This window comes from Penicillium brevicompactum, assembly GCF_028827555.1.
Source record: "Penicillium brevicompactum strain IBT 35665 chromosome Unknown utg000001l_segment0_segment0, whole genome shotgun sequence".
Taxonomy (NCBI): domain Eukaryota; kingdom Fungi; phylum Ascomycota; class Eurotiomycetes; order Eurotiales; family Aspergillaceae; genus Penicillium; species Penicillium brevicompactum.
The window spans coordinates 939952-965469 of NW_026623203.1; the positions used below are offsets into that span (position 1 = coordinate 939952).

The 25518-nt window shown below is 47.3% G+C and overlaps 5 protein-coding genes across 5 annotated transcripts; 2 read left to right on the top strand and 3 right to left on the bottom strand.

Moving 5' to 3' along the window:
* Positions 1-3059: 3059 nt before the first annotated feature.
* On the top strand, positions 3060-4669 carry N7506_000191 (bifunctional folylpolyglutamate synthase/dihydrofolate synthase; the record flags this gene model as incomplete). The annotated part of the gene is made up of 5 exons (XM_056949487.1): positions 3060-3092; positions 3141-3248; positions 3301-4163; positions 4218-4384; positions 4443-4669. 5 exons carry the CDS (start codon positions 3060-3062, stop codon positions 4667-4669), a joined length of 1398 nt encoding a protein of 465 aa, XP_056815402.1.
* On the bottom strand, positions 4625-7290 carry N7506_000192 (tetratricopeptide repeat protein; the record flags this gene model as incomplete). The annotated part of the gene is made up of 5 exons (XM_056949488.1): positions 4625-5813; positions 5868-6279; positions 6337-6417; positions 6625-7170; positions 7209-7290. 5 exons carry the CDS (start codon positions 7288-7290, stop codon positions 4625-4627), a joined length of 2310 nt encoding a protein of 769 aa, XP_056815403.1.
* A 1033-nt stretch (positions 7291-8323) lies between these two features.
* Positions 8324-9322, bottom strand: N7506_000193 (uncharacterized protein; the record flags this gene model as incomplete). Its single annotated transcript, XM_056949489.1, has 1 exon — positions 8324-9322. One exon carries the CDS (start codon positions 9320-9322, stop codon positions 8324-8326), a length of 999 nt encoding a protein of 332 aa, XP_056815404.1.
* A 1274-nt stretch (positions 9323-10596) lies between these two features.
* On the top strand, positions 10597-11373 carry N7506_000194 (uncharacterized protein; the record flags this gene model as incomplete). Its single annotated transcript, XM_056949490.1, has 1 exon — positions 10597-11373. The coding sequence occupies one exon, from the start codon at positions 10597-10599 to the stop codon at positions 11371-11373; it is 777 nt and encodes a 258-aa protein (XP_056815405.1).
* A 4048-nt stretch (positions 11374-15421) lies between these two features.
* Positions 15422-16062, bottom strand: N7506_000195 (uncharacterized protein; the record flags this gene model as incomplete). The annotated part of the gene is made up of 2 exons (XM_056949491.1): positions 15422-15608; positions 15773-16062. The coding sequence occupies 2 exons, from the start codon at positions 16060-16062 to the stop codon at positions 15422-15424; spliced, it is 477 nt and encodes a 158-aa protein (XP_056815406.1).
* Positions 16063-25518: the final 9456 nt, after the last annotated feature.

Below are 25518 nucleotides of genomic sequence, written 5' to 3' on the forward strand. Positions count from 1 at the left end.
CAATACAACAACCATAATTCATGGGCTTAGACTCCATTACATACAATCTACCACCCTTGAGATATTAAGTCCCCTTGAATCTGAATATTGTCACAATCACTAGCCTAGAAAAATATTTTGATGCTGTCCTTCAATATCATAAGCCATCGCATAGTCTCCGTATTCAGACAGTGTCTCATGAGCCCCAATACATCTCTGGCTTTGCTGAACTCGCTTTCAATCCCTACCTCAGCTGATGAAACTGGCAGGCAACCCTGAGCTGCCTTTGCCGTGAGTGGAAATCTGAATACATTCGCCTTCCACCACTTGAGATCCCATTCTTCGCTTGCATCGTCAATCATGCGGTGGGACCAACTCACTGGTGGCGCGTCTATATATCTATCAATATCTGAAAGAAGCGTCCGCTGTGATGGCTGTAGGGGCTTTCCACTTCACGGATATTTCCTTCCCATGGCTCAAGGAGAAGGGAGAGCATGCATTATTCAGAGCATTGCAGTCGCGACGTGGAAAACCACGCGTCTTTCGCACGAATGGGTTGGGTTATGATGCCATTCTGTATTTGTCCAGTGTCAATAGTCCAAGCGGTACCTGGGAGCGAGGCATGGCACACCTTCAGTATCACTCGTTAATACTTGATAGCCTTGCGGATTGGAAATGAAACGTGAGATTTAGACAGTAATGGGGAAATCTCAACTGTGCTTTCGCCTAATGCAATCCCATCAAAATGGAAAGTTGATAGGTTTTTTCTTTACACGCGACGGTTTCTCACACGCGATTCTTATGGTAAACAATCAGTGATCTGGGTGATTAGTGACTTAAAGTGGCATGATAAACGCGTTTTTACGTGTCAATAGTCAAAGTTATATCATATCTTGATTTTGAAGTAGAACGGGCGGTTATAAGTAAAGTAATGGTAGTCGATTTAATTGGGGTAGTAAAAGATATAGGAAGACGTTTTGTAGATATATATAATTTCGCTCGACTTTCTGTAGTAACCTTTCTGGTTACCAAAAATAGACACTGACCAATAAGAATTGGCTGAAAGTGACCACACAAGCTACGTAGCCCTTACCGAGCCCTGCAATATAGGGTATACAGTTCTAGAACATGGTTTGCATGGGAGAAATTTGCTACCTCTGCTTGGCCGAGGCCGTGATGGCACTTGAAATTTTAAGTTGACTGGTGGAAACTGGTGGAAACGTGTATTTCGGTAATACAAAAACAGGGAAAACGGAAGAACCATTAATGCGCGCAAAATGCATCATATGAATAATATGAATGCGAATATGAATATGCCCTATATTCGCATTCATTTATTCCTTTCGGAGCCCTAGAGCTGGATCTTCTTAGGAAGACCAGCGATTAGTCTGAATATCATCACACTCACATCAGGCAAATCTCACATTCTTCACTCGTATCTATATCGTACCAGGACGCCATCAGGGGATCATCCCAACATCCACCCCAGCTAGTTACAGTGAGACAGACCACCTCCAAAGTATTAACACCACTCAGACCCACTATGATACCGCCTACCATTTGTAGCTACACCGCCTAGCTATAGGTCGCGTATATTCGCTTTTTTTTATCTGCCTAAACCTCTAGTCCTAGCACTTATGTCGCTTCAGAAAGCCTTTCTTCAACTCTTTTTTAATGCCTTCATAATTTAGTATACATCATACTGGATAGTATTGAATTCGTCGAGTTTTTGTACGGCAGTATATTGTGTAATGATACGGCTGCGAACAATTTGGAGGTCTCACTGTACATACAGTACATTGTCTGTATTACGTCTGTTATTCCGTAATATACGGGCTCATAGGTTCTTGGCGGGTTCGTGGGTATCCATAGGGCACCCGAAAAAGCAATATGGTGAGGTCTAGCGAGCATCAAAAGTTGTGTAGAAAAGGGCCGGAAAGTACAGTTGGCCAGCATGGGGTGGGCTAAGTATGAGCTGAAATATCGGGTGCGGGCAGCGCAGTGAATGCGCTTATAAAGCAGTGGGTCTGTCGGACGAGAGCACTGGATGCCCGGAGAGAGTACTGGATGCCCGGAGAGAGCACTGGATGCCCGGAGAGAGCACTGGATGCCCGGAGAGAGCACTGGATGCCCGGAGAGAGCCAATCAAATATAGCGTGGGTCGCACGGACCCTTTCCCATTCCTCGATACCCCCGCTATTTTGCGCAGCCGGCTAATCGAAAGAATTGGCCTTGGGCCTTTGATGAGACCAGGCCTAGTCTATCGCGTGCAGCTATTTTATCTATATAGAAGTAGTGATCATCTAGTTCTAAAGTGCCTGTAAGTCCGGGTCTTAGTCATGAGTTATAAGCCATTTTGAGATCTGTACGGGGGCTGTTCCCGGCTCGCTGTCCCTTTTTTCCAATGCACAAAGAGTAGCGCCTCAAGACAGTGACCGTCAAAAGGCTTGCGCAGTAGCCAATCATTACTAGCAGGTCTTAGGAGCGTTTTCCTGCAAACTCCGCCTACTAGGGCGATCATGTGATGGCTATGCACGATAAGCAGCTGATTAGCTGGTTGGCTGGTCTCTCAAAGCTAGATTTAGCGCTCATTGTTTTAGCGGAGGGCGTAGGAGGCGCTTTGGGAAACACATTGCACGCTTCACAAGTCTACTAATGCCAGTAACTCAGAAGTTCTTGCTTTTGCTAATCAACAACGTGGGCAATGTGGGCTGCACGCTGTCAACTGCGGTAGTCATTTCTCGGAGCTCCATGCAACATCTGTGATCCATGCCTCAATGGTTCTGTCAAGGAACCGTGCCTACCTTGCATCTTGGGAAAGACACATGTTCAGCCATTTAGCATGGACATGATGATTCATCACAGTATAATTCACACTGATGTCAAACAGATACCGAAGTGAAGTAATACTGTACGCCAATGTTACTCGATATTAAAAATAACCATGTAGTGTCTTCATTCGCTCTTGTGGAAGCTTACGGGGTATGTGGGCCTGTAGGCGATGTAGATCATGTGACATTCAACGCTAAAGCAAGCAACCCCGCATCGCACGAACATCAAGACACTTATGTCCTCCTCGAATGATGATTGCTATGAAGAACATGCAGTATGAAGTGAGTGTATCTATCTATTCCTGATGTCCCACCTTTTAACTGTCGCAGGATGCTATCGAGCTTCTTAATTCAAGACGTACCAGGGCACAGCCGAGGCTGAACCAAATGAGAGGTTCGGACGATATGACCAAATGGTTGAAATTACTCGGTTATTCTGTATGGCGAGAATCGAGGTTGAGAAAAAGTGCAGCTGCTGACACCGCACCAGCAAACCCACCTAGAAACGTTGAACGTCATTCATGTAGCCGGCACCAATGGGAAAGGTAGCACCTGCGCATACATTTCGTCCATACTCCGGAGCCTCGGGTGCAAGGTCGGCCTCTATACTTCACCACATCTTCTAAGCATACGCGAGAGGATTCGCATCAATGGCAAGCCGATAGAGGAAGACGCCTTTGCGAGTGCTTTTTTCGAAATATGGGATAAATTGCCACGTGAGGCTAGTGCCGACATGGACATCCCCCGATACCTCCAGCTTTTGACCCTTCTCTCTTTCCATGTCTTTCTCAAGGAAAAGGTTCACGTTGCAGTCTATGAGCCACACATGGGTGGCGAGTTCGATGCGACGAATGTCGTATCATCACCCGTAGTGACAGCGGTGACTCGAATAGCTAAAGACCATGTCAGATACCTCGGTCCCGAAATTGAAGACATCGCTTGGCATAAAGCAGGCATCTTCAAGTCCCGCTGTCCGGCGATCTCATCGCCCCAAGAGGAAAATGTTGCTAGGTCTCTTCGGCAACGTGCAATCGAGAAAAATGTGCCGCTGTCATTTGTTGAGCCTGATTTATCACTGTCGTTTGTTGAGCCTGATTCATCACTCTCTGAATTTCAGAAGGAAAACTGCTCAGTTGCCATAGCAGTAGCCCAGGAATGGACATCACATAGGATGCCTGAAGAGTTGACGAACCTGGATAGATATATCAAGGATGGCATCCAGAAATTTGACTGGCCTGGCCGTTACCAGCAGATCGAAGTAGGCAATTACAGATGGTTGCTTGACGGTGCTCACAATGAATTAGGGCTGTCCACTGCGGTGTCATGGTTGGCCAAAATGAGCAAAGAGAAAAGGTAGGAATAACCACTGATGGATATCCTGTGGTAACATCGTGCTCACTCTGATAGTGCCAACAACTACTCCATGAGGATGGTCATCTTCAGCCATTTCTCAGATCGTGACGGCGTCGAACTCTTACGTGTTATCAATGAATCCCTCGTTGGGGAGAGTCTCGAAATAGATCACATGATACTGACTACATACAATGAAAGACAGGACGGGCAGACAAGGATCGGTATATATGTCCAAAACGTCTTGGGAAAAAGGTGGACAGTGTGCTGATTTTCTCCTAGACAGAAACCTCAAGTCCAGATCTTCAGTGGCAAAGTTAGAAGAGTACGCGCGCGCCTGGAGAGAATACGAACCTAGGACCATGGTATACTGTGAAGGGACAATTGAAGGTGCCCTGGAGAGAGCTCGTATGATTGGTCAGACTTCTAAATTGGCCCACGTTTTGATAACGGGAAGCTTGCATTTAGTGAGCGGTGCGTTGAGAATTCTTGAGACCAAAGGGAACTGAAGAGAGCTCCGTATTATGACTTGAAATACACTTCCAGGCACTGGAAGAAATCTCTTCGAAAAAATATGTTCCGTTCCCTGCCATGAAGTAGCCACGGGATACCTCTGAGAGGAGCTCATTGGCCAGCGCTCTCTTCACAACAGAGTGAAATAGGGTGATGAATGCAAAGTCAAACCCACGGGTTATGAATGTTGAATAACTCTCAACGAGCGCCGTTGCACGCTTGAGCCTTTCGTTAGCACCTGAGTACATGCATTCATACCAATCCACTCGTGCTAGGCTAATGAGCGTGCGAACATGGCCTAGTTGGTCAGTCACATCATGGTCCTTGATGCTCTCATAAACCTTGAGTGCCTCCTCCAAGGTGTATCTTGCAGCGTTAAGCTCTCTTAAATTGATGTGAGCCTCGGCTAATGGGAGCGCCAGACGCCTGAATGCTTTCAATTTCTGGCTGTTCTTTTGCCTCAGCTTTTCCACGTCACCTAGGAGCAGATCTTTCGCCAGCTCAGCACATCCCAACTCACAGTAGATATCAGCGAGGTGAAATTGAATGTGGCGGTAACTGGGGTCATCGTTATGAAGGCAACGCTCAAAACAATGTTGAGCATACAAGAACTTTCCTGTGTACCTGGCTATTCTCCCAAAGACAGTATTGAAGAGTCGGCTCAGTTTGACCTCCATCATTGAAGGAGGGTGACTTCTGCTCTCCCAGCGGTCCACGTATTGCCATGCGCGATCAAAGTCATTCCGCATTATCGCGTTTTCCGCCCGTGAAAACACTAAGCGGCCGTACGCACAATATAATCTTATGTCCGGGTCTGACTTTGGAGCCTCAGGAAGCTGGTGGAAGATTCCGTCTAGAACAGTATCCGACTTATCAATTTCCCCCTCCCACCGGAGAGAAACACTCTCTTGCCAGCTAAGCATCGCCGCCAGGTGCGGAGGTACAAATGGAACCTGCAATCTGCGAACTGTCGACACAATAGACTTTGCGTGAGCAGCATTTGCCAGCCTACAGGCCGATAAAGATGCCTCAATGAAGCTTGCCCTGACAATATACGGTAGATCCTGAAAATCTCCTTCCTTGAGGTATTCCCATAGTAAATTCATCACCGGCATTAAGAGCTTACCAGTGGCACGGAACCTAGCAGAGTGTTAATGTTATCAAGGTTCATGTTTAATGGATTGGCATTCGTACGAGTCTTCCAACTTCTCATCGCGGGGATAGATATATGCTGCGAATGCAAACAGAGCTACCCACAATTGTCGCGAGTAGTCGCAATGCTGCCAGCTCTCTAACCCACCGTTCAGTGTGTAGCATTGAGTGCCATCCTCGAGTGTGAACCTTCTGATCAGTCCACAGTTGAGACAACCTTCGATCTCCTGATCCAAGGTATTTTCATTAGCGAAAAGTTCGGCGAAATCCGTGATGTCTGTCCGAGAAGCGGTTGTCCGATTACCGTTACGGTCCCATCGGTGTTGAAGTAAAAGTCCCCGCCACAGGATGTCTTTGCGAATACAAATGCGGCTCATAGAATGCACTAAGGCCAGAAATTGTGTCCTTCTCGTGCTCCATGTGAGGCTGCCGACATTAATTGACTGGTGTGCACCTGGAATTGAATTAGCGTAAGTAACAGAATTGAAGAGTCTATGCGAATCTAACTAACCTCCATTCATTACGGTAGCATGCCAATTTTGGCCGCTACGGTGGGCAGAAGTCCCCTGCGGGTCTCCTGGAATCCGTGCACCTGCCTGAAGTTGCAGTATACCATCAGATGGCAATGGAGTACAAGCACAGTCATCAATTGATTCTCCGATCAATCTGTCCCAATACCTTGCCAGCTCAGGACAATACAAAGAACACTGGCCCTGACGTATATCATGGCCTATACGCTGGACGATTTTGGCGAGTTGATACATTGTAAGTCTTGTACTTTCGTATCGGCCGAATGTACCGAAAACGCAAATAATCAGCAGAGCATAAGCGGGACCAAAGCGCTGCTTAGTGAAAGTGACCATTTCTTTGTATTTGCAGTCTCCCCAGATCTTTCCCGCACGGATTGGTCCCGAAAACCCGCTACGAAGGAGATTGAGGAATTTGGCATCGCCCTCTAAAGTTTCAAGGTTCTTTTTGACCTGCGGGGCTACCAGCAGCGAAGAACCACTTGTTTTTATTCCTTTTGCTTTGTCTTCAATATACCGGGAGACTTTTTCCAGCTGGTCCCCTTCGTCGAGCTCGAGTGAATGTTGAAGAAACTTAGCCTCAAGCCTCAACAATTCTTTCTCCTGTACACCAAGTCCATAGTCGTCACACCAGTAAAATGAGCCTGATGTCAAATTGATCTGAACTCCGTAGGCAGTATCATGCGAAATAGACGGTAACATGGTATATGTTGACTGCAGTAGCAGGTGCAGGCAGCGCAGTGAGTTCGCACAGAGGGTAGTGGGTCGGACGAGAGCACTGGATGCACCGAGAGAGCACTTCGTGTCAGGAGAAAGCACTGGGTGCGCGGAGAGAGTCAGTTAAATACAGCCTCACCCGCACGGTCCTCCTCTTCTTGGGTATCGGCGAATGGGCGTGAAAAGGATGGGTTGTCCGGGGGAAGTGGAGAAATTTCCATTTTTGTCGAGGCATGGAGCGGTAAGATGCTGCATAAACAGGGGTTACACTGAGTGACCTGCTTTCTATTGTGTTTTGTAAAGTAATTTAGCATCCTTGGCATTACGGTTGTCGGGGGGTACCTGCCCCATGACATTCGTGCCTATTCGTCCAGAGAGGGTCACGAGCCCATTATATCTCAGCTTGCCCAGAAACACTTATCGTAATTTATTGCGTCAGCAGAGTTCTGAAGGTTTCTGCACTAGACACTGAAACGACAGATCCGAACGTACAGTATTAGGTCGCAACGTTCCCAAAGCTACGCGGTGAGTCTCCGAGTAACGCGGGGCGGCTACTACTGATCGAAATGTGCGCGTTATTCTTTCGCGCTTATGCGTGTGATAGGTCTTACTTGATCTTATGTGGCTTTCCACTGTGGATCGCAGCGGTAACATGGTCTCTTAGGTTTTTGCGTATGGTGTTATTTCCCTTTCAGGGGTCCGTGTTGCCCTGTGACCAACCGCCTGTTTCTAGCCTCCCCGCAGCGGTGCTTATGTCCTGCTTCGTGTACTTTTCGTCCGCGTCAATATGTGGCAATCTAGCATTCATCTAAAGAATTCGCGATCTGAGGCTAATATAGAAAACAATATTACATCCCTAACGGTACTCCAGGGCTTACATGGAGCTCTCAACTAGCAACCGCACAGTAAAAGTAGTAACAGGTCGAATTTGTGCCAGGGTCAAGCTACCACAAGATGGTCCAGTCCTCGCACCACCATTTCTTCAGGCCCGCAGCTTTGAGATGGCCACCAAGCTCCGAGGAACTGCGAGGACTCAGACTGCTTCGAAGTGTGCTTATTCTTAGTGATCAAGAATCCACGTCGGGTGAGTAGGAACGGAACGGGGAAACACCAAGTACTGCCAGACAATATTTTGCAGAAAATTTTAAAAAAAATTATGGACTCCATCTTGGTGTTTTCGAAAAAAAATATAACACAATGTTCCCACAAGGCGCAGGGGGGGGCGGGTTCGATGAAAGTAGGCTTCCAAAAGGCTTAATCTCGGTAGGGAGGCCCTTGCCCTCGAATGAATGGGATTCGGTAAGTAAGAAGCTTAGGGAGTGCCTTTTTAGCAACCTTGCCCACAATGACCTTCCCATTCTCGAATGCAAGGCAATCCAAAAGAGTACCAAGGATAACAGCATCTTGGACAAGGTTCATATCGCCTTTCAGCTTCCGATGGATTTCTGTTGGCATTCCATCGAACAGCTCGTGCCAAAAGGCCCTTTCCGCATCTTCAAATTCATCTGGTACACAAAACTCCCCGCCACTGTATTCGCCAGCATATGTGTGAATACGACCGAAGCCAATCCCGAAAGGAAGAGGCGTAGATAGCTCCCAGTCAATTAAGCCAGTAACATTGCAGTCCTCGTCGATGAGAACGTTCACTTCGTTAAGATCATAGTGAGCAACCCATAGTGGAAGCTCTTTGAACTGCTCTAACTTATCAACAAAACTTTGAAGTTGATGCTGATATGGTTTGATATCATCTTCCGACGATGCCAAGAGGGCCTCAAGGTGTAATCGGATACGGCCATCAACAGCCTCATCACTGTTACTCGCGAGGCAGCCCTTGGATAGGACGCGACCAAGAGATTTATTGATAGCGATTCGGCCCTGTGCCCCTTTACCGGAAATTCCTCGTAACCACATTTCGCCTGGCAAAAGATTAAAGGTATAGGCCCAAACTCCTTGCGCAAGAAGCTCTTCGTCTTCTAGAGCAGTAGCGTCAGGCACAATAGAGCCTAGGGCCTGTCTGGCGGTTTTGAAGGCATTAAGATCAAGTGGCTCGGTACGAAACTGATGCACTATCTCCCGTTTATCCTTTAGGATCAAAAAGAAGGTCCGACTGAACATTCCCTGCATAGGAGGTCTATCGACACGGTCCACGGCGCTACCCAGATGTTTGAGAATCAATTTCTTGACCCATTTGACCTGCTTTGTTGGAGTGTTGAGAAGCTTGGGTAGATCTTCATCGCAGGTAATCTCTGGCATGGTGTAGGATGGGTTGACGGAGTCAAGAAAACAGCGCAATTGATTTGGTAGCAATATCATGAGAAGAAGATAAATCTCGGTTTAGGACCTCAAAAGTTGGTAGGGCGGTGAAAGGCTAACCTGGCGGTCTGCAGCATGCCGGTCACCAACCAGGTTAACGGAATGAACAAATCATTACCGTTATCTTTCTTGACTTTGTCTCATAAGCAAAAAATACCTTACAGCACACTACACGTTTAAATAATCACCACTTTTGGCGCTACATGGATTGAAATGACAAAAATTTCCCCAACCAGGAAGTCGCATAAGAAAACTATACTACCTCCTACTCATCACAGCCGAAAAAATAAAAAATAATATGAACCTTCTGGGGGTGGACAGCGAGTCGACAGGGTGGATAGCGAGTCGACAGGGTGGATAGCGAGTCGACAGGGTGGATAGCGAGTCGACAGGGAACTGAAAAAAGAGGCTCATCTGTGCTCAGAGCATTCACTCTTTCACACGTGTACACCACCACATGGCGCTGGAGTAGCGTATTCGTTAAGCGAGTGGACCACGCAACGGAGTGGATCACCCAAAATACCATAGTACCACGCCTCTAGGAGCGGGGAAACAGGGCCAACCCAGAACTAGCCCTCTTTAGTACAAGAGAAATTCAAAAGTAAACAATACAGTCAAATTAATGTGGCTGGTTATCCATAAATTAATACGGGTGATACGTGATTATGCCGTGATTAGCTGTGAGATAGATGCACATAAATCACATTTGATTGATTGGTTGACTCCAAAGCTGAAACAGTGCGAACAGATCACTGGCACTCATCCCTTCTGCATAACCGTACATATAATCCCTGCCTGGCCAACATGAAGCCAATGCATCTCTTTGCAGTAGTGCCGCGTTAAAAATTTTACAGCATGAAAACAGTCATTTTAATGTGAAGTTTCTTAATCAAGCTAAATACCAATTCAGCATCCATACTGTATGGAATTCTTGGTTTTGACTACCACATGTGCTTTGTGTGCTACACATATCAACTGCACTGCATGAAGATAGTCGAGTTGCCAAACTCATCCTAGAGCTAGTGTAAAGCAAAATATTTTAGGTGAGGGGTTACATTGAAGGCAAGCCACGTCATAGAAATGGCTTATAGTCATGCGCTACGGAATATTTGGAATACTTAAATGTCCGCTTTGCTCATTTAATGGCTTTCTTTCAGCTCCCCCAATTCTCAAAGTCAACCCCTTTTTTCACATCTTACTATACTCCACTCAATATGCCGGAACCCATCATCTCCCTCAACAATACGGGTCTTCAGGAGATGCCTTTTCCTTCAACGGAATACAACAAGCTTCCTCATATTCACACTATGGCGGATGCAGCAGCCAACCACTCGAAGGCTCATGCTATTCTTCTTGGAATCATAGCGGCTCATAGGCTAAACAAAATCTTCACTCTCCATCTGGTCCATAAACATTTTGACATTCCGGAGGGACGCTGCGTGGTTTACGAGAACATCCAGAGAAAAGATCATGATGATTTCGTTCTATGCAGCCCCAGGCTTCCAGAAAACTGCTCGGATGTGCGTGGCCTTTACTTCAAGGTGACCGCCGAGGGAAATATGGTCGCCTACGAGTTCACGACAGAACCAGGTGCTGACCTTTCTGCGTACGAAGACTTCGTGGCTGAATTCTCTTCGACTGTGATCGAACTTGGAGTTCAGAACGTATTCGCTCTTACTGCTCTGTCGATCTGTCCAAAAAACAAGATATTAACAGAGTTTGAGTTATCTCAAGTCCTCTCCACAGTCTTGGTTTCTGATGCTTCGTGGCTGCCGGCCCAGGACAAGGCAAAATCTACATCTACAGATTGGGCTGCAACACAGGACTATGCAAAATATGCAGAGGGTCCAGTGCCTGGAATTATCCAACTGAAGTGTACGCAAACCAAAGCCGGCAACCATTACAATGTCACGTGCAGTACAACCAGATCGGGGAAACATTACGAGCAAAAAAAAAAAAAAGGGTGGCCCTTTTTTTGGCGGAGAGCCTGAATACTTATCCTTGGAAATTGGCGGCGAAGTTTTCCATGAAGGAAGCAGGCCACATGCCATTGTGTCTCATGCACTTTCCCTGGTTGATGCTATTTAACCTGTATATTCAAACCGAGAACTTGTTGTGAAACGTGATAACCGCGCAGGGCGAAGGAAAGCCTGGGGGTATTTGAGAAGTTAAGGACCAATCAACTTGCCTTAGTGGAACATATGCATATGATACTTTGATCAACCAGATGCCAGGCATTAAGTGACTGAACAAAAGAGAGCTTGGATCATTAGTAAAAAGCGCGGAACATATAAGTGACAGGAACTCAACGATTGTCTCCCATTGAATGAGCCACCGTGAATTATTGTATGTATCTGTTTACCATTTTATATAACAATCCCATTTCGACGTTCCTGCAAGAGTCAGTGAACGATTACCTCAATCGTTGACGCTCGATCTCACCTGTTGCTCACTGCGAGTTGCAATTGAGGAAATGAGAAGCAGATGAGGCCTGGAAACAAAGACTTGCAGAAACAACCTCATAACAGTGGTTCACTAGTTCACATGTGTAACTTTGATGCATTTACGTCAAATTTTAGAGTTCGTTGAAGTTGGAGGTGAAGTTATTGACTGCGATCTATCCAAAAGGTGGTAATGTAGATATGAGATCTTTCCGCTCTGAATATTGCCCCATAGCAACAGATGTTGAAGTAGTGACTATCGCTCACTCTTACAGACCACTACCCATGCTTTTCCCTGGCGACAGCGCTGAAACTGTTTGACCGGACTTATGTTCTTTAATCCCGTTCCGCATGATTATTCGAAGATAATAGTTACCTAACAATTCTACCGATCTCATATAACTACCATTCTTCCAGTCTTCTATACACCAAAAGCGCAAAGAAAATGTGGAGATATCTCAAAATTTTATTTTCTCGTTTTCAAAGGCTGAAGCGGCAGCTTTAACATCAAATCCAAGACTTATTTCCCAGCCGATCAGAATTTCTCCCAGATCCATCTGCCGCCTCTTCTGAATCGGAACGCACACGACGATCAGCCGCCCCGTCCCCAGAGGTGTCCGCCAACGACGATAGTATGTCACAAGAAGGAGACAACAGAGATCTCGATCGGTTTTCAATTCGCCACGAAAGGGCTCTCATGGCAGACTCAAAATAAACTGATCTTCAGTTCCAGAGCCCGCGAGAAGAGCAACGAGCTAGGCGACTCGGTTATGACAGAACGAGAGTCTTCGGGTGGCCAATTTCGTGCAAGACATGCGACAGTGGCGAGAGAAATTAAGTGATCATATGCCATGCACGAGTACCAAATCCCTTTATCAATGAACTTCATGCTCGTCACTGGAGGTATGTCATCGATACAGCCCAACTGCAGCGATTTGTTGTCTTGAGAAGATTGGAACGACTGATTGCCACGGCTCTGGCCAACCTCAGTGCATGCGGGGGATTACCGTTAGATTTGCCCCTTTGGATAGTCTCTTCCGGTTTTTGAGGCCTCATCGGGACACATAGCCACGCCAACGCTGTGGAACATACTGCTTGGCCATGGATGCACCAAAAAAGCGAACTATGAGTTTCCGATTGAACCATGAAGTTTTGGCTTGATCCAGGCGAGCATCCAACAAACGCAACATTCGGTTGGCCCACACTTTTGGTCGACGGCTATGGCGTCTGCACTCAAAACACAACAATTGCTTTGCAGCCAAAGATAACCTCTGCGCTGGTGGATATGCAAAAGGAGGCCCCTGGAACAGCTGAAAGCACAGTACTCCATCTATCTGGGACTCAATCGGCACGGTGTTTGGACAGTGATTTGCGTCATCTGCCACCCAGATGCACCGCTCACGGTGCAGCGGATCGCCCAAAACCTGGCCCAATACCAGTTGGAGATGAGCAGGGCTCCAGGCCATGACGAGAAGATTTTCTGGAAACGCGTTCGGGATGATGTGATATTCGAGGTATAGTCTTTCGGCCGAAGAAATGTAATTTTGAGTGGTACCTGTAATCATGTAGGAACAGAGTAATGTATAGATGTTTGAGAAAGCAGTAGTCAGGCAATTCATCTCGCTGGGTCCCCATTATATGCCCGAGCAATGAAGTCTAGACTTAGTTGGCCACCAAAAATTCCCGTCGCATTCCTAAAAAGAGGTTGTTGATTCATGGGAACTCTGGTCGCATTTAAAAGGATTATACATGAAGCATACGCAGCGTGTAGATAGATTATATGCGGAACACTTGATGCATCGAGAGCTCTCGGTTCCTTGAAGCGAATGAGAGCCCAACACGCACATCGAAGTTTCCATAGGCAACCCGCAACCTCGCCGACTATGCTACCCACAGCAGCAGCCGGCCATTCCACTGATGTATGTTCGTCGCAATAGAGCAACAGTGATCTGGAATGAGACATACCGTAGTACGTGATCGCTTCATATTTGCAAGTGCTAGATGATGATGTACGTAGACATGCTATTCGCAGTTTGTTTCATGTCTTCACTTGTGTATATATTTAATCAACCAACATTGTTGATTTGACTCTGGTAATATAGGGGCTGTTTAATCTTTGGGAACTCGTCTTTAGATCCTGGGGCCAACTCCTGTTTCCAGGAAACCGAGTTCTACCCCTGGGATCTCCACTATACGATCCTGATTGAATACGAACTGGTTTTGGGAACGGATTGGCTAGGTTTGGGAGCTGTCGCGCTCCTGGGACCCTCCTCCTGGATTCTAGAGTCAATATTCTGCCTTCTGAGGTCGCGGAAAGCCCTCACAAGACACCTTCACCAGACCTGCGCACAAACCTGCGTAATTCGATTACTCCCGGAAAGGCTTAGCCATAGTGTGAGGGTTTCACGTATACGTAGATGGGGACTGAGTTTCGTAGATGAATAATCAATATAAAGGAAAGCTATAGTCGACTCTAGATACAAGACGTAGCGCGAGGAAGCAAAAGAAAGGTAGCTTCCTCGCGTTCAGGGGAACCCATATAGACCATGTGGGTCCCGCGCAGATCATATCTCCATGCTTCATGTATATCTCTGACACTTCTAGAAGCGACGCATATGCTCCCAGGCAACGCACTAAAGCCCCTGGGAGCAAGAGAGCTCCTAGGGCCAAGATGTGCATTCCCAGGGCTGATAGAGCTTTCAACAGGGGCGTGACTGATTTTGTGAGGGTGGGAATGGAGAGTCTACAAGTTACGTACAATTTCCTGGGTCTATGTGATCCCTGGGCAGCTCACATTATTCTCTGGTCGGCTTTTGAAATCTTGACGGCCACCAAGGTTGATGCCACCAAGGTTAATGGATATTTACGCAGAGCAGGTCGTCAACCATCACCTACTTGCTACATCAAGCCACCCAGCATACTGCTCCAATATTGGCTACGATTAGTTAGCTAGTCAGATCAAGCGATGAACATGCTTTGGTTTCAATCAAGAAATTCAACTGGTAAATTATCTCACCAAATCTGCAGTAGAGTCCATTCCTTTACCGTTTTCATCGAACTTCTCTAATGCTTTTGGACTCCACCTCCCTCATTTTTCGAAATCATCATCAAATCCTGCGACTGCCTTTTTTTCGTAAATCCGGTTGACTCGTTCCTCGCCCCTACTTTAGGAGGTCGATAGAATCCTCTGTGCCTGTTTTATAGGTCCGTGTGCGCACTCTGCTAGTGTCCACGTAAGGCGCATATGGCAGAAGGCACGAGAGACATAATGATCGCTAAAACTCCGAAAGCCGCCTGGCCAACGGCTCCATAATACAGATCCTTGTAGTACGGAAAATGACCCTCACTGTCAAATAATTCAATTGATGTCTGAAAACCATGAACGTGGCTGGCAACATAACCCCCAAGGATAGAACGACCAAGCCGGCGACGAGCTGAGTGTAGACGTAGTAAAGTCGATACTTGCGGTCTTCTCGCAGGCATCTTGGGTGGATTGCAAGGGCGATCCCGAAGATGGAAAGCAGGGAATTGAATGACGGTAACTGGACGTACCCACTTCGGGTGGGACCTTACAGATATCTGTGTGATCATGGTCGAACTATCTGTCTTGTTCGCTGCTGCGAGCATTCAATCTGCAGGATCGCATCGATTCCAATTCCCTTTTGAGGCTCTTGACTTCTGTTCCGAGGGCGTCAATATGATCTTTGTCCTTCATACTTTGAGGGGAATTTCCTCCGTTGCGACGGCTTTGTCGTTCGTCTGGCTTAACTTTTCCGCGAAGTGACCTATTGTTTGTACGTATCAGCCCTACCGCCAACAAGCTGTCGCGTTTGAAGTGAGCCTTCATGGTTGCTAATTAACACACCTTTTTCGCCTGCTCGGCCTGCGTAATAAATTAGCGAGAGGACAGGGGTGCTGATGTTGGAGGGCAACGAAGAAAGAAACTGACCAGCTAGCTATGGACTTTTCCGCCGCGCGCGCGCCGGATGGCACGAATTCCTCCAACGGCACTCCTGAAGCTGGCTTGAATCGCACTCTTTTGAGTGGTCTATCCTCAGGTCTATCTCGGCGCGGCGAAGTACGCTCGCGGCTCTTCAGTATCGAGCGACGTATCTTCTGAGGCGACACTGTGGGCTCCACAGAGACTCTGGCTCTGTCGGAAGCCTCAATTGATGTTTTGAAGTCCGCAAGCAGGGTGTGCATGCGGCTCTCATTAGACGGCTTGTCCGATGGTGTCATTTGGAAGAGGTTGGAAAAGGAAAACGATTGGCAAGAGCGATATCGTTGAGTCAAGTTCGCAAGAAGCAGGAGATGGAGTAGGATTGGCTCAAGTTTGCGAGTAAAGCCTAGGCTGTATGCACAATAGGAAATTGAAATTGAAGCTCGCTAGCTTGCCATTGGGAAGATAGTAAATAGCGAGAGAAGAAGCTAGGTGTGGGAAGTGCCGAAAGGTCGAGTCGGTCACGAATATATGGAGCCTCCGACTGGCGTTACGGTGACATCGTGCTCTAGTTTTGGTCTGCAGCTATACCCACCATCAACACTCATCATCAACACTCACCATCAACACTCACCATCAACACTCACCATCAACACTCATCCCGTAAACTGTTTTTTTAATACCTGCTACTGTATGGCCAACAACCGGTATAATCGAATGTCACTGTCTGTCTGTCTCCAACCCATTGTTGCGGCATCTGTTCAAGCACTTCAATCCTCATGAAAGATACGGTGACCGTGACTAGTGACCGTGATTAAAACTGGCAGAGGGGTCTGCCACCGCGTTGAGCGAATTAAGTGAAAATTCAATGATATGTAGGAATCGGAATTTTGCGGCGTTACTTTCTGCTCAACAGGTGATGATAATGGTTTACCACGCTCAACGTAAAACTGGGAGAGGACTGGCTCCAGGTAGGAAGTTGACTCTGTAGGCCACAGGGTCTCGTAACACTATTCTCAACGTTGTTCGTATGTCTTCAACGCCAACAATGAGAAGTGATTCTCGCTATCAACTACGCAACTGGTTCTTTGGTGGAAACGTAGCCGAAAAATTATAAAAGGGGCCAGATTCCCAGCCCAAAAAAATCAGGACTTCGGTCCTCACACTCCGATGTGTCACGATGTCCCTCTCTTGCCTGCGGGCTTGAGCGTCTCCGTGGCCACGGCTGTCGCTGCCACGAGCCCAGCGATGTAAGAGGGTGCTTCGCAGGATAGGTCTGCGTCAACAACAATCCTCGCAGGAGACCGCTGCGTTAACAAGTTCTCTGCAGGAGACCGCTGCATTACCAAGTTCTCCGCAGACTATGTCCTGCGTCAACAAAGCGCCTCGCAGGGACATCTGCGACAAAAAGAGTCTCCGCAGGGACATCTGCGACAAAAAGCCCCTCTAGCTCGTGCAGGCACCTCTACGTGGTGCTAGGGACCAGTATTGGAGTATTCAAGAGTACTCGAAGAAGCCAAGACCTGCACACCATCTTGATGACGTATGATGTGTTTCGAATGATGATCATTGGAGAAATAAAGTGAGCCCTAGATAGAAGCAAACCGATTTCAAATTCGTAAATTCAAGATCCTTTGTTATAGAGTGCCACATTCCGAATTTTGCTGTCTTCATCCTTTGGATTGACTAGCATTCGCGTCGCAATGGAATTTATCTGCCACCGGAGCATAAAGCGAGCACAGGTGATTATTTCGGTGCATTGTGGATGTGTTGACTGGGCGTTCACGAGTGTTGGTGGTTGATGAGCGTTGATGGATGTTGTTGACCGTTGATGAATGTCGATGATGGTTGGTGGATGTTGATAAACGTTGGTGGTCTTGACAAACGCTGACGGTGTTGATAAACGCTGACGGTGTTGATAAACGTTGACGGTGTTGATAAACGATGATGGCGTTAATACTGGTAGGGATGAGCGTTGACAGTAGTATGAACGTGTGTTCGGTGGGAAATGGCCAGGCGGTGAAGTAGAGTGCACACCAAGTCTGTTTCTATGCAAACCACAATGGGTGGCATTCATACTGCTGACTAATGTCGTCTTTTGTGCATGTTCTGGCCCGGGTCTCGGCCCGACTTTTCCGTGCCCGAATCGGGGGTTCAACTGCTCTAGGAACCAAGACATGATATTTAACGACAACGAGTGGGTAATGAAAGTCATGGACAATATTGGATATACTATAGAGATGACTGCATGGGATATTCTTAGAAAAACCATGGTATGATTAGGAATTTGTACTATTCTGGCACTTAGAGGCTTTGTGAGCGTCAGCACGTAAGTATATATACTTCATAGACACGGAAATATGTGTATCCTCTTGTTCAAGCATGACACTTTCACCAATGGAGACTCCTCATCCGTAGGCCCACAGGATTCAATTTCATGCTAGAAGCTAGCTAATTTCTCGCAATGAGTGAAGCTGTAATCAGGCAAACGCCCACGATCACACATTTTAGGCATCAAAGAAGCCTCTGATGAGGAGCGCTCGAAATAGGTTTTGCTGCTCGAATAACCATGGTCATGTGATGGACTGTTCCTCGCGCATTCAAATTTGCCGCTTCAGCTGGCTTGCAAGTCACTCACTCCTACTATGCCGTAGAATGCCTACAATCACAACGTGGATTCGCAACAAACACAACCAAGTAATCGAGGGCCCTGACTCAAAGCCATTCAGTCGGCTCCTTTGACAAATGCTAACCGTCGCACGTTTGTACGTAGTTGCCCCTAGTAACATCAGTGTATCGTGCGAGCCAATCACCCATGCAACAACCACACCGCACTGGAATTGGCGACCAATCCTTTTGGGTGTAGTACCCCAAACCACGCGATCGAGCATACACTACTTTAAAGAAAATATGTATCAGCCCAATTGAGTCTAGCAAGCGCCATCTTGACTAGGTCTGGTAAAGATGACTCCACCGACTGATCCACTTGGCTTGGAGCCGCAGCAGACATGTCTCTCTTCCTCCCGAAAGCAACCGGTGAATGCTCATTGAGGGTATAAAATTTCAGCAAAGGCTGTCATGGATAGTCCGAGGTCGCGCAGAGGATAGCTCTTGGCGGGCTTGTGACGGACTGTGCTTGAACAGTGATATACCAACCACAAACGCGGTGTATCTGACAAATAATCAATGCTCAAGGACAGTCAAAGTAGAAGACCCAGAGAACTGGGTCAGCTCCTGGAAAAGGCTGCTTGCGTGCTACGTGTTAGAAAACGATATGAGCGAGAAAATGATATCTCTAGACCTGACTGACCTGTATCTGCAAAGTTGTCCAGGGTAATGGGTTTTGTGCATGTGGCTCGGGATTTGGAAGAAAACAGCGTACGAAAGCATCAAATATACCATGATTTGTGCAAAGACACCACAAAATTTGACACGCGCTCGATGGGGCGTCATATATAACCGATTAGTCCTTTCCCACTCGCTTTGGCTGAGCAATGCGGTGTTGGATCAGACAGGTCAGCAACGGTCGGTCATCGCTGGCTCGTGGCCCTTGGCCCTTAAATTAAATCGGCCGTGACTCGACCGTGGCTCGGGACCGGATGGTCTCCTTTCTCGATTCATAGCTGATGACAATGTTAATCCGTAGGCTCGAAATGACGGCACATATGCCTCACCTTGTCTTTGCACACAGACTTGGCGAACGACCTGGCTGTCTGTGAAGATATGGCTCAACTGCCATCAAGAAAGACATAAACACCAGTTCCCCGGGTCTTTTGGAGCATCAGGATTGGAAAAAAAGGGAGATACGAAGAGGTTCACCCGTTCCACGCCAGTAATTCAATCCACAAAGGGGCTTTTTCCCCTGCATTTATATGCTGACATACATCAGCACAAGTCCTACTGCACAAAGTCGACTGAGAGAAGGGCCAAGGTACACGATCTGTTCCTAACAGCGACTCATCATCGATGCGGCGAGTAGGGTAATGGGACGGATAGATAGCATGCGTTCGAATCGGTATAGGGAGCTCGAGCAAACATGGCTTTCGCTTGCTTCGCATCTGACTCGAGTGATGAGAACACAAGTGGCGTCCTAATGTAGAATCCCAGTCAGCAAGACTTACACTTGGACGAGTTTTTGAGGTTTACCATTCAGACTTCGCAGAGGGCACTATGTGTACGCTTGATATGAGACAATCAGTACTGTAAACTTCACGATCTTATGAGCTCGCCAACAGATCACTTACAGTATTCATGCTATGTTGTTTCTGGTCCGTCGCATTCTCCGGCTGTCATCCCAAAAGAGGCGGGTTGCGGCGCAACGCGCATTCTCTTAGGCAGCATAGGGATTCATGGACTCACCAGGATGGCAAGTATATAGTCGCAATGGATATCCGGAAGGCCAGAAACTCCGCTCTTCATGGATTGAAGGCGGTGAGACCGAAAACCCGATGGAGCACGCGTCGTAATGACCCCTGGTCTTGTCTCTGATGCATCGATAAGGACTACCCACAAGGCTGTTTGACGGGTGAAAATGGGCTCCTACATTGAAACATAAAGAACAGCAAGGACGCTCATTTTTGAGAGCACAAAAGCCCGCACAGAAACTGACATAGCCTAGCGCAAGCGATGGTCACTCACATTGTCAGAGACAATGAACGCCTCAAGCTTTCATGCAGCGAGCCTTGCAATCTAGTATGTGCACCTGTTATTGGCGGGCTCCTCCTTTGCCTAGCGCATGCTAGATAATTTGGAGCGACGAGGTTGGGACCAGTAAGAAGGCCGTGGCTTGTACTGGGCACTCAAAGGGTGCTATACCGTCGGGTCATCTGATGAGATGTCAATGGTTCACTGTCATTCATAAGCGTGTAGACCGGAGGGATATTTCATCACTCACATGTTTGGAGGTAAGCACCATGGTCGAAAGGACGGCAAACAGCTGTGTTCTCTGTGCTTGAGCATTTGCTCTAATGTACTATATTCTAATTCAATCGCATCGTCTTCAGGATCAGTGAGACAGGCCAGATTAGAATTCACATACCTGCGAAGCTTTGCGGTTGAGGTTTTGCGGGGCCACAAGGCCATGGTTTCTTTCTGACAGAGGTCTTTGGGCTAGTCTCCTGCACCAGACTTTTGCATGTCAAAGCCCTCTTGTCAGAAATTTTGGCCCAGTTGGCTGGTGAAGGGGGAGCGACGATTTAATCGGCAGCTGGCCGCGGAGAGTTGAGTCAGCAGTGTCCTGGGGTCCAGGTTGGGAACCAAAGCATCTTTTGCGGTGAACAAGTTGAAAGGAACGCGAGAGGGACACGGCAAAATTCAGGGAAGAGGACGCAATTGGCGCCCCTCGCCACATCGGAGGCTCCCATCTAGTGGTTGATTTGGAAGAACTTGAATCATGTTAGGGCCATTTGATATTAAAATCATCATAGCAAGGTGACTCATGGAAGAGAGCAGCAAGGAGGGCTCTCGTAATTCAAGCTGCGCATGTCTTCATTCATTGCTGACGTACCTGCGATGCGATATCTGCCCATGTCGTGGGAGCTCACACAGTGGCAGTACAGTGGATCAACTAGCGCGCTGCTGTAAGGGACGTATATGCGAATAGAAACTGTGAACAGCTACCCAAGGCTCGTACCTTTGATTAGCTGGCTCGAATGGCAGTGCATTAAATGAAAATCATACTTGTACCTGTCACACACTGTAATGTATCCTATCAATGTCAGGTGGAAATTCTTCTGGGCCAAGGCAGAGAACTTATCAGGCGACTCAGACATAATCCTGCAGGACTTTGGAGAGTGAAGTGAATGAATTGTAGAGCAGATTGCCGGGGGAGGAGCATGTATTTATAGACTTCTGGGCTAGTCCTTGCCCTGTGTACTACGCGCGCTGCTCGATTGAAGGAAACACCTCTCCTAATGGAACCCTGTTGAAGCCAGTGTCTTCATTTTACTGCAAATATTTCAACAACATACTTGATGGCTTTGGATTCTCAGCGAGAGTGATAATTGAGAGTGATGTTGAAAAAAAGTTGAGTCGGCCAAGACATGTTGGGTAGTTCAACTGTTGAATCTTGACGCCCTCTTTGACTGAGGCGTGTGGGAAATGCAATGTCACCCTCATTTTCATTTTCTGATTTCTCATACGCGAGCCACTCAACGTTGATCAACTAAAAGCGTCTACAATTTTATCCCTCAAATTTGCTGACTTTTTTCTTTGCCTCGTTGAAGTACTGTGGGGTTGTGTTGATGTGGGTCTGTCTTTTCAGACTGCAGAAAGCGATTTGCAGTCACGGTCGGATGTGCGGGTGTGCAACCCGTTGAAGCCTGGCTACACGTCGTCAACACTCAATTTTCGAACTTGCGACCATGAAGACTTTTTTTTTTTTTTTGTTTTTTTGTTCATTTTTTTTCGGTTTGTGACCATGAGTTCTAAAAATTGTATTAATAGATTTGATTTCTGAGCCGTTCATCAAAGATACAAAATGTCCCTGGTTGAAATATATATCTCAAAGAGCGTTCATACCTGACCCTCAACGCCGTCAGACTTGATCATTTTCCCTGATCGATTGGTTGAACGTCACCCTTCAATCAAATCAAATGATAAAATTCCAACAGAGAGCAATCAATTTCTAAGGTTGACCGCACCAATCAACTGTTAGGATCCCATGCATAGTCACCTAGTCACCTGCTTCTGCATAGTCTATAAGAGATACCAAGACCGGTGGAAATGATACTGCCAACATCCTTGACTTTCTCTTGCGGACAAAATGGAAGCGCAAAACAACTCGACAGAAATTGGAGATCGGCAGCCCAGTGACTTGCCCAACCCTGGCGAGAAAGACAACTCAGTGGAAACCTCTGACCACGTCCCATTGGTAAGTGAAACGAAAATCGGCTTTAAATACTTTGCTGACCACCATAGCCCTCCTCACAACAAAACGCAGACGCCAGACACCCCCTGACCACCGAGCCCTTTGAAGACATTCTGAAGGTGCTTGCTGACATCGAGCGGGACGATCCAAACCTCGCCTTTCCAGCTGCTCGACTTGTCGGACTATATCGACGCTTATGGGAGTCATGCGTGTCCAAGCATGTAGATTGCCAGAGGCTAGAGCGGGAGAATCTTCTTTTGGAGGAGGCTGGTGCGCACCTGAGAACAAAGAGAGATGGTCTTCAGCTTCGCCACGACAAACAACTCGCCCGGCTGCGCTTTTTTGAGCGAGCACTAGCATCGTTTCGGGAGCGACTGACTAGCATACTTGATGACTGGAACTACCCTTCTCAGACTCAATCTGGCAGGGCTCTTGGATAATGCAGGGGGAGAGTGAAGATCGGCTATTTGGGATTACCCTTCAGAGATAGATTCAGCACTACAATAATATTGTGATTCAAAGAGAATTACGGCATGGGCAGTGATTTTTATTCCTTGTCCGCGAACAATCCCCGTATTCTGGACTGATCTCATCTGTAGCCCCCCCACTATGTTATGCACAAAAGACTTCGGATTCAGGGACAGTGTCGTCGGAAGTGCACCTAGCGGAGGGACGGTTGGTTGACTTGAGTATTCAAGAGACTTCATGCGGGGCCACAGAAACAGTCGAAAGCCAATGGCTGTTGCGTCAAATCCGTGCCAGGAGATCACATCTGGCAGCTCTCCGCGTATCCGACAGAGGCTCCACGCGGCCGTCTCAACTTGGCGAAGAAAGAAAATACGCTCTTCTGTCATCTCGCCAGACTTCTGGTAAAATAGGACCAATCAAAACTCTATGTAGTGCACTTTGGCAGGGAAAGCGAACGCCGACATGAAGAAGAACATGTCATTAGCCTGAGTAGACGCGGGCAGAGGATCTGGACCCACCCACTGGAAGACCGGCAGCTTGTCGTTATCGTGAGTGGGAAGCAAAAAGATTTCGATTGAGGATGGTCTTGAAACCGCATATCCAGTAGGCTCACTTTCGTCCGAGAGAATCTGCCGAGGTTGTTCGTGGTCGGTAGCGAGAGAAGGAGGTGGTGTTGGTATGCCAGAGGACTCCTGCCAGATGGCGTGGAGATCGAGATCCAAATCACACTCTACCAAATTTAGCACCAAAAAAGCAGAGGAAGAATAAGTACAGACTGTTTGTGCTTGACCTATTCGTTGTTGCTCTAGACTCGCTGTCAAAGGCGGGTGGAATAAACACAAGAGTAGAATTAGCAATTGGAAGAGAGTGAGAGAAACAGACTACTGTACCATAGTGTGAGCAGGAAATTTAATTATAATCTGATCCCAGTTCATGGCCGACGCTATGTTCTCGAATGTCAAACTTTTGATGCATCAACGGCGGTGAAATGTTGATTCCATCGCCGCATCCAACAGAATTTCACCGGTGATCGGATAGGATTCAGAAAGAGAAATCATAGTCAGAATAAAGCAAAGATAAGTAAAATAGCCAGCAAAGAGCGACCGTCTTCACTAGCGCTCAATAGAACCAAGAGTCATCAAGGCCCATCAACGTGGTAGGCTTGAGTATTGCTCGATTGCAAAGCTGAAACAACACCATTACAAAGTGCTGACTAGCCTCAAACTCAATGGCCACAGGATTTGCAAATTGCTGATGGTGGCTTTGCAGGTTGCTATCATTTTCTGGATCGTGGGAAGACCAGCACTGTCTCTTGGCTGGCCGGTCACATGGAGAAGGCGGAGTTGGATGTTCCATCGCAGCCTTTGGAATAAAATGCAAAGTACATTGTACTCGAGGGCCTTTTATAGCCCAGCGGTCACCCTAAGGCTGCTGTCATTGCCACCCATGACCGTCCCGGCCTGAACTCGACCGCCTTCAAAAGTGACTGAACGGTTTGATCAACGTTTACCCCAACTGTTCACGCTCGAACTAACCTACCGCTTACCTCGACTTACTCAATTTAATGTGAAAATGGACACAAGATTTGATCTAGAAAAAAAAGAGTTGCAGGGGCACTTGATTATAGTTTGCAAGTCCAGTTTTGATGATTGGATGGTGTAAACAGGTAGGCTTCGGTGGAGCTGAACGTGGCATTACTGTGAATAAACCTGTTCAACGGAGGGATGAAAATAGTTAATTCCGATAGTTCATGGCAAGCGATGCTGAGAACAGCCTTCTGGTGTTGCATCGCGACATATGTAGATGTCCCTAACTCTCCAGACGACCAAACTTCATCCTCGGAGACCGCCTCAACGATGTTTGACGAGAGTTGTTGGATTCCATTCTGTTCCGAATAGCACTCTTGATGCAGTCGTCTCTTGCTAGCTCAAGCGATCTCTTTAAACTGAAGGATTGGAGTCTGGTGTTTGCCATCCACCCTTGACTGCCAACATCAACGGATCCTCGAAATATTCATTCCGGAGGTTGACATCAATTTGGTGATGGGACAAGAGTGCCTGGACCATCTCCAAGTCACCACCACGGGCAGCAATGCAGAGTGCAGTGTCGTGGGATACGATCGTGCTTTCATTGATGTTCAGACGTGTGCCTTCTTGCACTAATAGCCGGACCACATCATGATGGCCGTTTGCAGCCGCTTGACAGATTGGCGGATCTATGAAGCCCATCCCATTGATCTCCACGCTCGCCATATTCAGTAGACAAGCAACTGCGCTCACGCATCCGCGGGATGCGGCAATAGAGATTGGAGAGTGACCTGCAACGCAAACATTCGGATCAATCTCTGGCACCGCTAGCAGCCGTCGTAGAAGCACGGTATCCAATCTGGCCGCGGCGTGGTGTAGAGACGTAGACGGCA